The sequence below is a fragment of the Rhynchophorus ferrugineus genome, unplaced genomic scaffold (assembly GCF_030347505.1).
Source record: "Rhynchophorus ferrugineus isolate W39M unplaced genomic scaffold, kcgeb_rfMv2 rfM1, whole genome shotgun sequence".
In the NCBI taxonomy this organism is placed as follows: Eukaryota; Metazoa; Arthropoda; class Insecta; order Coleoptera; family Curculionidae; genus Rhynchophorus; species Rhynchophorus ferrugineus.
The window spans coordinates 84,290,550-84,307,507 of NW_027472580.1; the positions used below are offsets into that span (position 1 = coordinate 84,290,550).

At 31.4% G+C, this 16,958-nt stretch overlaps 1 protein-coding gene and 1 long non-coding RNA gene across 6 annotated transcripts in view; both read left to right on the forward strand.

The window, feature by feature from the left end:
• LOC143191164 (uncharacterized) overlaps positions 1–16,958 on the forward strand; it is a 131,258-nt gene that overhangs the window by 76,127 nt on the left and 38,173 nt on the right. Inside the window, exon 1 of one of the 5 annotated variants that reach the window (XM_076395975.1) lies at positions 14,985–15,136. The exons of the other annotated variants lie outside the window; for them this stretch is intronic. Within the exon in view, the coding sequence (XP_076252090.1) occupies positions 15,000–15,136 (137 nt within the window). The 5' untranslated portion in view covers positions 14,985–14,999. Of the gene's footprint in view, positions 1–14,984; positions 15,137–16,958 lie in introns of those variants that run through there. 5 annotated transcript variants of the gene reach the window in all.
• Positions 4,186–5,519, forward strand: LOC143194258 (uncharacterized). Its single transcript, XR_013005278.1, has 3 exons — positions 4,186–4,596; positions 4,649–5,005; positions 5,152–5,519. It is a non-coding gene; the product is annotated as an uncharacterized LOC143194258 (long non-coding RNA).

Below are 16,958 nucleotides of genomic sequence, written 5' to 3' on the forward strand. Positions count from 1 at the left end.
AGTGCTTGTTTTCCACTGGGCTGAAGTTTCAATTTGGTTTGTGGGATTATATACCAATTACCCAGTGGAATTTTTATTATTACTAAGTAACTCGATCTTTCGTCTCATTCATTACTTTTGTCACTTATCTGTATAACTCAAAAATGTTAATTAGGAGTAATTTAAATTAGACTAAAAATGTCGGTCTCGTCAGTCGTATTGTATCATAAAGCTATTAACATAAAGTAAAAGTTGTTATCAGTTTGTTGTTATGTAATTAAGTGTTCTTCCGTTTGCTAAAATACATATCATAACCAACAAGTTGAAAAATTCAATATTTGTGACCACCAATATCCAAACTTTACGTAAATCCTTTAATGAAACTAAAGAGTCCAATACTTATCATATTATAATTTATCTGGAGTGGACCTACTACTTAACTTGGGCTCCGAACCACAATCCTGGGCAATAAGCCAAACGACTGACGAGTAACCAACTTAGAGATTATCCCAGAAGACATCCGGTCTTTTCCAGTCTGGTAATTGGCGTTACTTTGTGATTTTCCTTGTCAGATAATGGATAATAACGATTGTAAACAATCACAAACATACATTTGTGACCATACCCAGCAGGATTCAAACCCGCGACTATCGCAACTTTAACCACTGCGTCAAACAAACTGATTTAATTTACTTTAGCTTCAACTTTATAATGATAATAAGAGAGATAATATGAGATTATAAAAGAAATAATTTTGACAATTTGAAAAATAATATAGCCTTATAATAATTAGCTTATATATATTTTCTTGTCAGATGTAAATAGACGTATCATATGTAACAGTATATGCAAAATTTGCCGAGTCTTTTACGACAATGCACTTATATTCATATTTTTTAAGACTAAGCTAAAATATTAGAATGATATGCAGTCATAATCAGATAGTGCTTTATCGTTTCTACTTATTAATAAATGCATAGCTAGTAGGCATTCGTTTATTAAATTAATATAGGAAATATTAAGAAAGAATCACAATAAAAAATAATTATCGTAATTTCACACAATATTCATATAATAAATTAAAATTTGAAATTTTCAACGTAAAATTTGGTGGGTCTAAATGTAGAAATAATTCATACTTTAATTAATTGATATTAGGGATGATGTGTCAGCTCTGAGCGGGATTTTTTTACGGATAATATTTTTTTATATATTTTTCGAATTCTCCCTGAGACATCACATCCGATGTCCTCTTTAAGAGAAATAACAGTATTTTTCATAAATTTTATTTTGAAACTGCCCAAGTGATGATTGAGAGGATAAATGGAGAGAGCTCAAGAAATTTCATTCTAAACCAAATTAAAAACAAGAACTTATTATTTTGGAAAAGTATGTTTCATTGACACTATATATATAGCGATTTATATAGTTTAATAATAATTTGATATTGATGATAGAGAGAATAGTCCTTTTAAAGGGCCTTAAGAACCAATAAAGAATGTTGACATAAAGCCAACACCAAATAATAGTTGTAGATTAGGGATAATCGGTACATCAAATGGTTTTTATTGTTTACTATTGATTAAATTCTCAGTGATATTTGGTTATTTTTCATAACTAGCACAGGTGTTTGATTAGTCACCATTTTAAGCAGATATTTGAGTCGTGATATCAAATAATATACAATCTGTAAGGATTACCTGGCAGAATTTATCATGATAAAGGAACTTTCATCACTTATTTAAATATAAAAACAGGCCTTTTGATAGTCCAATATATTATTATGTTTTAAAGACATTTTATTCACTTCAAACTTTAATATTATATTTTTAACATAACAATTAGTGTTTAACATTGTATATTTGCAATTGTCCAATGTTGACTAAATCTTGACAAAACACAATTTTCAACTTTTTTTCGGGGTGTCGGCCACCGAGAAAAATATCGATATATCGGAGGAAAACAAATCGATATCTATTTTCTGTAACAATAAAAAATGTCGATATTTTACAAAAAGAAGTAGTGATATGCTTAATGAACTTACTAAAAATTAGTGTTGGGAACTATGGACTGAAATTGACTATCGATTGTTTAGTAACTACTTTTTACTATCGACCGTTTCAGTCGTTATTTTTGGTTCGACTGATTTTCCTACTCTTTACCAGGGACTGTTTCATTCGACTGCCTTCAGTCGCTATTTTCGGTCCGACTAATTTTGTTACTATTTACTATCGACTGTTTCAGTCGTACTTTTAGTTACTATTTTTGGTTCTACTTGTTTCATTCGACTGGTTTTTAATGTTCTGGCTCTGTCGTCCTAGCCGCGACCTTGAAAAATGTACCATTATATGCTTACATAGATTTATATGTAATATATGTAGTTTTATGATTTTTTTGGTAGTTTTCTTGTAAATAACAACCTATTGTATATTAATATTATAGCATTTTGGTATGATATTTTTCAAGATTGTTAATGTAATAGAGTAAAAAGATTAATATTGGGAATGATAAATAGTAAAATATTTTAACTGTTTTTATGGCAATAATAGGTTTTTAGGTTTTGTTTAAGTTCTATTGTATTGTCTATATTTATTCTAGTATATTATCTAAAAATAGCAATTAACACATTATAATACTATAAAACATTTGTGGCGTATTATTCCATTCCATAGAAAAATTCCATTGCTTTTTACAGATCCACAGAACATTCAAATGTATAAGTAATTCTACTTCGTTTAAAATTAAATTATAAATTGCATTTATTATTATAATAGTATTCAGTAATACTTTTTTCCTTTTCTTTTTTAAAGTTATTTATGCATATCCGTCTCGCCCACACTACCGTTGAAAAATATAACCACATATAAAATTAAGTTCTTCAAACAATTATCTCCGTCCTTTCCTCTCTCACAATTTATACAGGAAAGGATTCGTACATCTTCGTCTGACATCACGAATTGAAAAAAAACAGTCGAACCGTGCATTTGACTGAAATATAAATAGTAATTACTATTTTCAGTCGCCAGTTTCTTGACCATCGACTGTTTCGACTGTTTCGACTGTTTTCAGTCGATAGTTCCCAACGCTACTAAAAATTATGTTTAATTTATTTTGAAAAAATGTCCAAAAAATGTATACATCGCTCAAATATATCCATATATCGATATTTCTTCGCCATACCTATTCGCAAGTTCGTATCTCCCTCGGGGTGGGTATTTTAAATTCGTGAATTTCTACAGGCAAGAGCATTAAATTCGACGAAAAAACTTTGATAAACTAACAATAAAAACATATTTTTTCATGATAAATCACATTATCCCATTAAAAATAGTAAACAAATTAACATAGTATAATCGAAATGAAGCATTAATGTGACGAACACGATCTGTCGTTTGCATCTTATAATTTTAGCCAAACTTCAAGCAGCGGAACGTGACGTAAATAGATGTCATTAGCAACCTCCTCGCTTTCCTGCCGGTTTCCACGGCACAAATTCAATATATTATACGAATATATTAAGTTATAACCACCACCACAACGACAAAATTATCGCAAAGTTCCTCCGTTATTAAAACAATTGTTACGCAAGAACAGTCCACCGGCTTGCCATGTTAAATTTTAATGAGATTCCATAGGAAAGAGCAACGTCAGTCACGTAGGTGTTTCCTATGTGATAGGGAATCAATGGAGAACGCTTGAAATATTCAATGGGATTCTTTTTTTAGGTTCTAGGGGAGTAGGAATAATGTCAGTTTCGTATAGGACGACGTAAAACAATGGCATGGAAGTGTATGAATAATGTACAGATTTAAATCATTCTGTATATACGAGCCCAGTTACATAAGAATTGGACCTATTAAGTATTAGGTTTTTCAATACATTTGTGGAACTTCGCTGCGTTATTCATAAGAACATATAGTCAATCCAAAATAGAATTGACACGAGTGTCAATATATGTCTGTCTAAAGTTGTAAATTCGTTTTACACTCAGACAATATTATCCTTGTCATTTTATTCTATTTAAAAAGAGATAGAATGCTGTTAGAGAAGTTCGAACATGTAACAGAATGAGCCTGCAAAAGTTGTCCGTTTGCCAAACTTCTGAAAATTCTTCAAAATAATATAATTACGGGTTATAAAGCGGTAAACGTTGTTTTAATAAATTTGAAATCGCCGCGGTTTTTATTGAAAATATTTTTGCGCCTTGCATCTGCACTTCATATTAGTACGGATACGGTCACTAAAATATCTCAAAAAATAAAAAACAATATAACCTTCAATTCACCGAAAAGAAACCGTGTTTATGTAAAACAGGTGACGAATCAAGATCAATCTTGGTGTTTCAGAGATCAAATATACGAAATGTATAAAACCGTAAGTAGTTTTTTCAATCGAAACACAATTTAATACAATTATTTCAGAGAAAATTGTTAGTCTGGAAACTATCCACAAAGATCCAAAAGATATACAGCTATTTGAGAGATGTACATTGTTGGATAATTGGAAAATCCTAACAAGTTCATCAACAAAGGCTGCAATTAAGGAATGGCTTAAAGTAGATAAAATAAGTTTCGAGGAAATCATGTTAAAGAATGAACTATTTCAAATTATTACTCGGTGTATATAAATGAAATATTTAATTGCATTTTATGTAATTTACTTTTTTTAGATTACTGATTACATGAGATTACAATTGAGTTTAGTCAGGGTATTGCAAAGAATTATTACAATAGATATTCAGGTCGAGGAGGATATTCAAACCAGAACTGTCTGGATTTATGGAAAGAGGCATTGTTGAAAAGAGCACCTTCGGTTTGTGTGAGCTCGATCAGACACATTGAAGAAGATATTGACAATGGTAGAATCTTGAACAAGTTTTTGATAAATTGGAAATAAACAGCTTAGTTAATAACTTCATTAGTATTTCTGAAAGTGACAGTGATTGAATAAAACCTTATAAATGTTGGTTTATGACTCAATGCTGACGATTACCAAGACAGGGTGATGAAAGAGGAAACCACTAAAGGTCAGTATACAATTAATATACTTTAGTTGTAGGGAATTGTATTATAGAGTGTGAAAGCTTTATGAGCATGTGTGTTATTGTTCAGAATATACATGAACGTTTGGTTAACATATATGAGGAGAGAAATAACACAAACTGTTTTGCAGATATGGCAAATGCATTAAGGATAATGCAGTGATTAAATGTAGTTTTATCAAGAAAGATGTATACAGATAGTAACAGGACAAACTAATGGGAAATATAGTAATATCATAATGACTTTACAAGGATACATTGCATCGAAAGAAACAAGAACTAAGCATAAAACATAAATATGCTCTCTAATGAAAGTAAAATACTTTATTCAGATATACAATTGTTAATTATGTGGATTAGGCCTTCGGGGGATACCAGTACATAAAAAAACGCGCCTAGAACCCTAGCTATACTAGTGTGGAAAAAAGTTTAATGTATATATAATAAAACAACTCTAACCTATAAATTATTGTGACCGTATAATTAATTGTAGTTTTAAGTTCTTCGATAATATATGTATTAGATATATTATAATATTACAATAAATTATATTTAATAGAATATATGTACTAAAACTCAGAGTAGCTGCGGCAACATTGCGATGTTTCCTATATCATTGTTATTTTGAATTGACTATAACTAAAATGTTATCAGGTGCATCGGAAAGTCATTACCGGTTTTTCTAACAGATGCCGCTATGTCATTGTCAAGTTGATATCAAGCTTCAAGGCTATACATGATATGACAGTAGTTGTTTACATGATATGACTGTGTGAGTGTATCTGCTCTACACTGCTGACATTCCAACAACAAATGAAAAACTACTTGGAACTTTTGCTGACGATACAATTATTATGGCAAAAGATATATCTGTGCCTAGGGCAATAGAAAAAGTGCAAGAGGCAGTCAACGAAATCTACAATTGGACGATAGATTGGAAAATTCAACCTAATAGCTCCAAATCTGTCCACGTTAATTTTGCATTGCGACGAAATAATAAAAACTTAATTATATCACTCAATGGATGCCCGATTCCTCAAGCAGAATCAGCCAAATACCTTGGAATCCATCTTGACGGTAGATTAAATTGGAAACATCATGTAAGACAAAAAGCAAAACACATTAGAACTAAACTCTCAATTAGTTTCAAATAAAAGTAATAAATATTAATAAAAAAAGAAAAGGTATGAGTTCTAAAAAATAATTTGAATTCAACGTTACTATATGCTATATCATTTCTGAAACAAGCAAAGAATGGTTTGGCACAGTGGTCAAGGCGCCAGGACAATCCTCCTACTGTTGCAATCGTCGCGTGTTCTTTGAATCTCTCTAAGGCATAATTTTAAATTTGTTTTTTATTATCTGTAAGACAAGAGTGCAAACTACTTGATGGCAAATGCCGAGGCTCAGTAATGGCATAGACATGCATATTCTTATAGGAGTTTGAGCGGTTCTCCATTTTTAACACGCACGATTTTAGTAATTTTAATAAAATCCGTTGGTCCAATTTATTTACATGCGACAGGACTAAATTGCTACGGTTTTTCAATAATTCATTTGGTTTTATTGATTTTTCCAGTATTATTAATAGCAATTACGTCGTTGTCTATTTCATTTTCTGATGAGTAAGGTATAGTATTTTTTGTACTGTTCATTTATATTTATAAAGTCCAGGTCAACGTATTAAGTAATATCGTCATGATAATAATTTTAAAATCGTAAAAAAACTTACCAATTAAGCATATCTGTTTTATAAATAATAAAATTTGAATTATTAACTTCTCACTATTCTAACATAATTTTGAATATATAATAATAGAATCATTTTCCTGTGAAATTTCTAAGATATAAATAAATTTAACATCTATTAAATGTTGATTTGTGGATCCCCTCTTGATTGTGGTTAATAACATCTTGAATAATGTAATACAGTGTTAGAAACTTGAGGGAATAAAGAAATATTTCATAACTCAGGAAACAAATTCAATTAATGTTTATAAAATCGGAATAAAATGAATAAATGTCATTAATTAAGAGTGACCGGTGATTATGTTGTTAAAAATAAAGCTGTTCACAGGAAAGTGAAAGTTGGTAACTACTAGCGATTTTGCGCAAGAACTGAATGAAGTGATGAAACCAAAAAACTTTTACACCTGGTATACTTGTATATACAAATCAGTACCAAATTATAGTCAATGGCTATTAGGAAGACGGTCGACAAACAATCTGCTTAACGCATAAACTTTTGAGTTAATTTCAAAATATTTTGAAAATAATTCTTGAAAAATTAATTCTTGATTAAGATGTTGTCATTTCTAAACTATTAGCTTCCGGAGCCGCGTAAATCGATTTGACTGTTTCTTTTATTATTGCCATATCAGACTTGGTCAGCTCAGAGTAGATACAGGAATGTTATCAAGATACTACTCTCAAGAACAAATTGTTTAATTTTACATTATTAAGTTATTTATAAAATATAAATATAACACGGCCGGCTTGGTGGCGCAATGGTAAAGGCGATGGGGTGGTCCTCCTACTGTTGCTATACCCGCGGGTTCAAATCCTGTTGGGGCATGGTCGTAAATTTATGTAAAATCCGACAAGGAAAATGATTCCAGTCACGCCAGTAGCCAGGCTGGGTAAGACCAGATGTCTTCTGGGATGATTTCTAAAGCTCTAAACTATTAGCTTCTGGGGCCGCGTAAATCGATTTGACTGTTTCTTTTATTATTGCCATATCAGACTTGGTCAGCTCAGAGTAGATACAGGAATGTTATCAAGATACTACTCTCAAGAACAAATTGTTTAATTTTACATTATTAAGTTATTTATAAAATATAACACGGCCGACTTGGTGGCGCAGTGGTAAAGGCGATGGGGTGGTCCTCCTACTGTTGCTATACCCGCGGGTTCGAATCCTGTTGGGGCATGGTCGTAAATTTATGTAAAATCCGACAAGGAAAATGATCCCAGTCACGCCAGTAGCCAGGCTGGGTAAGACCGGATGTCTTCTGGGATGATTTCTAAAGCTGGTCACTCGCCAGTCGGTAGGCTTAATGCTGAGGACCGTGGTTCGGAGCCCACGTTGAACTTTAGGCCCAGTCCAAATAAACCCATAGTTGGTAAAAGGAGACTTTAAAATAGATAAAAAAATATATAACACATAATAAACAGACATATAGAAAAGCGTAGATCAATATTCCTTGGCCATGAGAAAAAGTTTTGGAATTTTAGTCGGTTTTTTATTTCGATTTATATAAGTCGGCGTATAATTTTTTAAAATGTTCAAATGTAAACCGTAGGTCATAATCTTTTTTCATCCTGAATTATGTTAACATTAAATAAGATCTCGTGCTAGTAAACGACTTATTTTTATCTACCAGGGACTGTTTCATTCGACTGCCTTCAGTCGCTATTTTCGGTCTGACTAATTTTGTTACTATTTACTATCGACTGTTTCAGTCATACTTTTAGTTACTATTTTTGGTTCTACTTGTTTCATTCGACTGGTTTTTGTCGTCCTAGCCGCGACCTTGAAAAATGTACCATTTTATGCTTACATAGATTTATATGTAATATATGTAGTTTTATGATTTTTTGGTAGTTTTCTTGTAAATAACAATATATTGTATATTAATATTATAGCATTTTGGTATGATATTTTTCAAGATTGTTAATGTAATAGAGTAAAAAGATTAATATTGTTTTTATGGCAATAAAAGGTTTTTAGGTTTTGTTTAAGTTCTATTGTATTGTCTATATTTATTCTAGTATATTATCTACAAATAGCAATTAACACATTATAATACTCTAAAACATTTTGTGGGGTATTATTCCATTCCATAGAAAAATTCCATTCCTTTTTACAGATCCACAGAACATTCAAATGTATAAGTAATTCTACTTCGTTTAAAATTAAATTATAAATTGCATTTATTATTATAATAGTATTCAGTAATACTTTTTTCCTTTTCTTTTTTAAAGTTATTTATGCATATCCGTCTCGCCCACACTACCGTTGAAAAATATAACCACATATAAAATTAAGTTCTTCAAACAATTATTTCCGTCCTTTCCTCTCTCACAATTTATACAGGAAAGGATTCGTACATCTTCGTCTGACATCACGAATTGAAAAAAAATAGTCGAACCGTGCATTTGACTGAAATATAAATAGTAATTACTATTTTCAGTCGCCAGTTTCTTGACTATCGACTGTTTCGACTGTTTTCAGTCGATAGTTCCCAACGCTACTAAAAATTATGTTTAATTTATTTTGAAAAAATGTCCAAAAAATGTATACATCGCTCAAATATATCCATATATCGATATTTCTTCGCCATACCTATTCGCAAGTTCGTATCTCCCTCGGGGTGGGTATTTTAAATTCGTGAATTTCTACAGGCAAGAGCATTAAATTCGACGAAAAAACTTTGATAAACTAACAATAAAAACATATTTTTTCATGATAAATCACATTATCCCATTAAAAATAGTAAACAAATTAACATAGTATAATCGAAATGAAGCATTAATGTGACGAACACGATCTGTCGTTTGCATCTTATAATTTTAGCCAAACTTCAAGCAGCGGAACGTGACGTAAATAGATGTCATTAGCAACCTCCTCGCTTTCCTGCCGGTTTCCACGGCACAAATTCAATATATTATACGAATATATTAAGTTATAACCACCACCACAACGACAAAATTATCGCAAAGTTCCTCCGTTATTAAAACAATTGTTACGCAAGAACAGTCCACCGGCTTGCCATGTTAAATTTTAATGAGATTCCATAGGAAAGAGCAACGTCAGTCACGTAGGTGTTTCCTATGTGATAGGGAATCAATGGAGAACGCTTGAAATATTCAATGGGATTCTTTTTTTAGGTTCTAGGGGAGTAGGAATAATGTCAGTTTCGTATAGGACGACGTAAAACAATGGCATGGAAGTGTATGAATAATGTACAGATTTAAATCATTCTGTATATACGAGCCCAGTTACATAAGAATTGGACCTATTAAGTATTAGGTTTTTCAATACATTTGTGGAACTTCGCTGCGTTATTCATAAGAACATATAGTCAATCCAAAATAGAATTGACACGAGTGTCAATATATGTCTGTCTAAAGTTGTAAATTCGTTTTACACTCAGACAATATTATCCTTGTCATTTTATTCTATTTAAAAAGAGATAGAATGCTGTTAGAGAAGTTCGAACATGTAACAGAATGAGCCTGCAAAAGTTGTCCGTTTGCCAAACTTCTGAAAATTCTTCAAAATAATATAATTACGGGTTATAAAGCGGTAAACGTTGTATTAACACTTTGTTTTAATAAATTTGAAATGGCCGCCGTTTTTATTGAAAATATTTTTGCGCCTTGCATCTGCACTTCATATTAGTGCGGATACGGTCACTAAAATATCTCAAAAAATAAAAAACAATATAACCTTCAATTCACCGAAAAGAAACCGTGTTTATGTAAAACAGGTGACGAATCAAGATCAATCTTGGTGTTTCAGAGATCAAATATACGAAATGTATAAAACCGTAAGTAGTTTTTTCAATCGAAACATAATTTAATACAATTATTTCAGAGAAACTTGTTAGTCTGGAAACTATCTACAAAGATCCAAAAGATATACAGCTATTTGAGAGATGTAGAACATCCGTTCATACATTGTTGGATAATTGGAAAATCCTAACAAGTTCATCAACAAAGGCTGCAATTAAGGAATGGCTTAAAGTAGATAAAATAAGTTTCGAGGAAATCATGTTAAAGAATGAACTATTTCAAATTATTACTCGGTGTATATAAATGAAATATTTAATTGCATTTTATGTAATTTACTTTTTTTAGATTACTGATTACATGAGATTACAATTGAGTTTAGTCAGGGTATTGCAAAGAATTATTACAATAGATATTCAGGTCGAGGAGGATATTCAAACCAGAACTGTCTGGATTTATGGAAAGAGGCATTGTTGAAAAGAGCACCTTCGGTTTGTGTGAGCTCGATCAGACACATTGAAGAAGATATTGACAATGGTAGAATCTTGAACAAGTTTTTGATAAATTGGAAATAAACAGCTTAGTTAATAACTTCATTAGTATTTCTGAAAGTGACAGTGATTGAATAAAACCTTATAAATGTTGGTTTATGACTCAATGCTGACGATTACCAAGACAGGGTGATGAAAGAGAAAACTACTAAAGGTCAGTATACAATTAATATACTTTAGTTGTAGGGAATTGTATTATAGAGTGTGAAAGCTTTATGAGCATGTGTGTTATTGTTCAGAATATACATGAACGTTTGGTTAACATATATGAGGAGAGAAATAACACAAACTGTTTTACAGATATGGCAAATGCATTAAGGATAATGCAGTGATTAAATGTAGTTTTATCAAGAAAGATGTATACAGATAGTAACAGGACAAACTAATGGGAAATATAGTAATATCATAATGACTTTACAAGGATACATTGCATCGAAAGAAACAAGAACTAAGCATAAAACATAAATATGCTCTCTAATGAAAGTAAAATACTTTATTCAGATATACAATTGTTAATTATGTGGATTAGGCCTGCGGGGGATACCAGTACATAAAAAACGCGCCTAGAACCCTACCTATACTAGTGTGGAAAAAAGTTTAATGTATATATAATAAAACAACTCTAACCTATAAATTATTGTGACCGTATAATTAATTGTAGTTTTAAGTTCTTCGATAATATATGTATTAGATATATTATAATATTACAATAAATTATATTTAATAGAATATGTGTTCAATTATTTTATTTATAATAAAATTTTGTTATATGTCAGAGCCAAAATGTACTAAAACTCAGAGTAGCTGCGGCAACATTGCGATGTTTCCTATATCATTGTTATTTTGAATTGACTATAACTAAAATGTTATCAGGTGCATCGGAAAGTCATTACCGGTTTTTCTAACAGATGCCGCTATGTCATTGTCAAGTTGATATCAAGCTTCAAGGCTATACATGTTATATTTTGCGAAAACGAAAGTAACACCCTTTAGGGTGTATTATATGGCTCTTGAGTGGAGGTAAAACGAAATGAAACAGTGGTTGTTTACAAGATATGACCGTTATTTAGTGAGGTATCTGCTCTACACTGCCGACATTCCAACAACAAATGAAACACTACTTGGAACTTTTGCTGACGATACAATTATTATGGCAAAAGATATATCTGTGCCTAGGGCAATAGAAAAAGTGCAAGAGGCAGTCAACGAAATCTACAATTGGACGATAGATTGGAAAATTCAACCTAATAGCTCCAAATCTGTCCACGTTAATTTTGCATTGCGGCGAAATAATAAAAACTTAATTATATCACTCAATGGATGCCCGATTCCTCAAGCAGAATCAGCCAAATACCTTGGAATCCATCTTGACGGTAGATTAAATTGGAAACATCATGTAAGACAAAAAGCAAAACACATTAGAACCAAACTCTCAATTAGTTTCAAATGAAAGTCATAAATATTAATAAAAAAAGAAAAGATATGAGTTCTAAAAAATAATTTGAATTCAACGTTACTATATGCTATATCATTTCTGAAACAAGCAAAGAATGGTTTGGCACAGTGGTCAAGGCGCCAGGACAATCCTCCTACTGTTGCAATAGTCGCGTGTTTTTTGAATCTCTCTAGGGCATAATTTTAAATTTGTTTTTTATTATCTGTAAGACAAGAGTGCAAACTACTTGATGGTAAATGCCGAGGCTCAGTAATGGCATAGACATGCACATTCTTATAAGAGTTCGAGCGTTTCTCCATTTTTAACACGCACGATTTTAGTAATTTTAATAAAATCCGTTGGTCCAATTTATTTACATGCGACAGGACTAAATTGCTACGGTTTTTCAATAATTCATTTGGTTTTATTGATTTTTCCAGTTTTATTAATAGCAATTACGTCGTTGTCTATTTCATTTTCTGATGAGTAAGGTATAGTATTTTTTGTACTGTTCATTTATATTTATAAAGTCCAGGTCAACGTATTAAGTAGTATCGTCATGATAATAATTTAAAAATCGTAAAAAAACTTACCAATTAAGCATATCTGTTTTATAAATAATGAAATTTGAATTATTAACTTCTCACTATTCTAATATAATTTTGAATATATAATAATAGAATCACTTTCCTGTGAAATTTCTAAGATATAAATAAATTTAACATCTATTAAATGTTGATTTGTGGATCCCCTCTTGATTGTGGTTAATAACATCTTGAATAATGTAATACAGTGTTAGAAACTTGAGGGAATAAAGAAATATTTCATAACTCAGGAAACAAATTCAATTAATGTTTATAAAATCGGAATAAAATGAATAAATGTCATTAATTAAGAGTGACCGGTGATTATGTTGTTAAAAATAAAGCTGTTCACAGGAAAGTGAAAGTTGGTAACTACTAGCGATTTTGCGCAAGAACTGAATGAAGTGATGAAACCAAAAAACTTTTACACCTGGTATACTTGTATATACAAATCAGTACCAAATTATAGTCAATGGCTATTAGGAAGACGGTCGACAAACAATCTGCTTAACGCATAAACTTTTGAGTTAATTTCAAAATATTTTGAAAATAATTCTTGAAAAATTAATTCTTGATTAAGATGTTGTCATTTCTAAACTATTAGCTTCCGGAGCCGCGTAAATCGATTTGATGTTTAGTTCGCCATATGTTCTAAGGACTGTTTCTTTTATTATTGCCATATCAGACTTGGTCAGCTCAGAGTAGATACAGGAATGTTATCAAGATACTACTCTCAAGAACAAATTGTTTAATTTTACATTATTAAGTTATTTATAAAATATAACACGGCCGGCTTGGTGGCGCAATGGTAAAGGCGATGGGACGGTCCTCCTACTGTTGCTATACCCGCGGGTTCAAATCCTGTTGGGGCATGGTCGTAAATTTATGTAAAATCCGACAAGGAAAATGATTCCAGTCACGCCAGTAGCCAGGCTGGGTAAGACCAGATGTCTTCTGGGATGATTTCTAAAGCTCTAAACTATTAGCTTCTGGGGCCGCGTAAATCGATTTGACTGTTTCTTTTATTACTGCCATATCAGACTTGATCAGCTCAGAGTAGATACAGGAATGTTATCAAGATACTACTCTCAAGAACAAATTGTTTAATTTTACATTATTAAGTTATTTATAAAATATAACACGGCCGGCTTGGTGGCGCAATGGTAAAGGCGATGGGACGGTCCTCCTACTGTTGCTATACCCGCGGGTTCGAATCCTGTTGGGGCATGGTCGTAAATTTATGTAAAATCCGACAAGGAAAATGATCCCAGTCACGCCAGTAGCCAGGCTGGGTAAAACCGGATGTCTTCTGGGATGATTTCTAAAGCTGGTCACTCGCCAATCGGTAAGCTTAATGCTGAGGACCGTGGTTCGGAGCCCACGTTGAACTTTAGGCCCAGTCCAAATAAACCCATAGTTGGTAAAAGGAGACTTTAAAATAGATAAAAAAATATATAACACATAATTAACAGACATATAGAAAAGCGTAGTTCAATATTCCTTGGTCATGAGAAAAAGTTTTGGAATTTTAGTCGGTTTTTTATTTCGATTTATATAAGTCGGCGTATAATTTTTGAAAATGTTCAAATGTAAACCTTAGGTCATAATCTTTTTTCATCCTGAATTATGTTAACATTAAATGAGATCTCGTGCTAGTAAACGACTTATTTTTATCTATATTTGTACGTTACGTACTTAGTTCCAACGTGTTTCATTAGACGCTGTTTTTATTCGTTGGCGTTGATCGTACAAAAATCAGACTAAACAGTATTGTTATATACTTATATTATATTGTATTAAGTGGTATAGAAAACTAATTGTATCTAAATGTGGTGAGAATTGGGTGCTTATGTAGATTTTGAGTTGTCTACTATCATTCAATATTTGTCAGAAAAATGACATTTAGCTATCAATCAACGTACATACAAACAGCTACATATTGGAGTGTCAAGAGCAGCCATGAAGAAGATAAATATTTAGTGAATACCTCTAACCAATATCTACCTCTTTTTGTGGATGGAGCATATACATTGTAAGTTTTTTTAAATTTTCTTCTTTCTTCTTTTTAACTTTTTCTATTCACACTATTTACTATTCACCGTTAAATAAACCGCTTATTCTGATTCTAAAAAAGTATTTTATAGCTAATGTGAATTAATTGTTACGGATTTTGTATCATTTAAAAGAGTTATTTTCTCATTAATGATATTTAATTATCTAATAATTCGACGTCTTCGCAGTTTAGAAAGAATATGTTGTTTTCCAGTAGACTTAAAGACATAATAAATTGTTAGGAACAGTAACAGAGCTCTAACATGTAAGATAATACGTAGGCTGAAAAGTCTCCGGCCTAATATTCTACTCATATCTCATGATATTCTACTCATAAGTTTGTGATATTATTATACTAAGATTGGCACTACTTTTGTTATTTTCAAAATAATGGATCAAAAACAATCGCTATCGTATTTTAATTTTACGCTGGTTCTTGATAGGAAAAAATACCATTCAAGCGAAGCAATGGACAAATCGATGATGAAAGATCCACTTTTCATTGGGAGAATACTCCAAATTATTTTTTTGTCTGACAAGTACTTGAAGGTGTTTTAATCCTTGCTGTAAGAAATACATGTTACATATGAATATTTTAGTTTAATTTACAAAGTCATGAGTATATAACATTATCTATCTCAAGAATTATGCAAATCTGGATAGAGATAGTTAGACTAACTAGGTATTTCATCTAATATTATTAAATATTTATATATAATAATATAAGTAAATAAAGTGTAGTCTACGTTACACTCTATACTGATTTTACACAACTTTAGTCCCTATAAATATTATTTTTCTCAATACCTTAAGATAAGAAAACTTACCTTTCCTCATAAATCTTATAGACACTATCTATTCATTATAGATAATGATGATAATAATAAATTTTAAGGCTATTTTATCAAAAATAAACAAAAAGTCAAAAATCATAGTACTCTGCGTGATGGGACAGTTTTTTTACTGTTGCAATAACCACGGGTTCGCCTATAGGGAATAGTGTAAAATCCCACCAAAAACAACCATCCCAGTCACGCTGGGCAACACAAAATATCTTCTGGGATGGGCTTTATATTACTTACTAGAGGGCGATAGGTTTAATACCGAAGACCGTGGTTTGGAGGCCACGTTAAGCAGTATCTTCACTTCGAATGAATCCTAAGAAGAATCCTTAAAATCATAAATTAAATGTTAATAGTACAGTTATGATTAAAGCTACAAAAATAATATGGCAAATGTAAAAATCAGATCAGTTTAGTCAAATTGTGATTACAGCTACAAAATAATATGATAAAAAATTAGATCAATTTAAGTAAAAAAAAGTATTTTCTATTAAAAAGTGTATAAAAATCAAATTGTACGAATTATCTCTCCATCCACCGAATTCTACTAACCCAGCAATTTGATTTTAAAAAAATCTGAAAACCGATATCTCGACATATGTTTAAAAATGTATACAAGTTTAATTTTAGTTCATTAACCGTGAATTAAGGGAACTGAGATATACCATTATATTATATTTGAGTTTATATTTTGACATTTTATTACTAGTAATAAATTTCTCAGTGCAGTTTCTCTACGTATAAAAGGTACCCAACAAGACAGAAAGGATATATAACTGTTGTCTGTGGAACAAAGACAACAGTAAGAAAGATGTATTCATTCTAGTTAAACGAACTGCAGATCAGACAGCGCAAAAAGAAAGCTGAGGCCTTGGCATACCGGTCAGTCGCTATCTGGTTCTTTAGGTACGTTCAACGACCCACCAACGATTGGTGGCAAATTTTGATTATCGAGAGTGT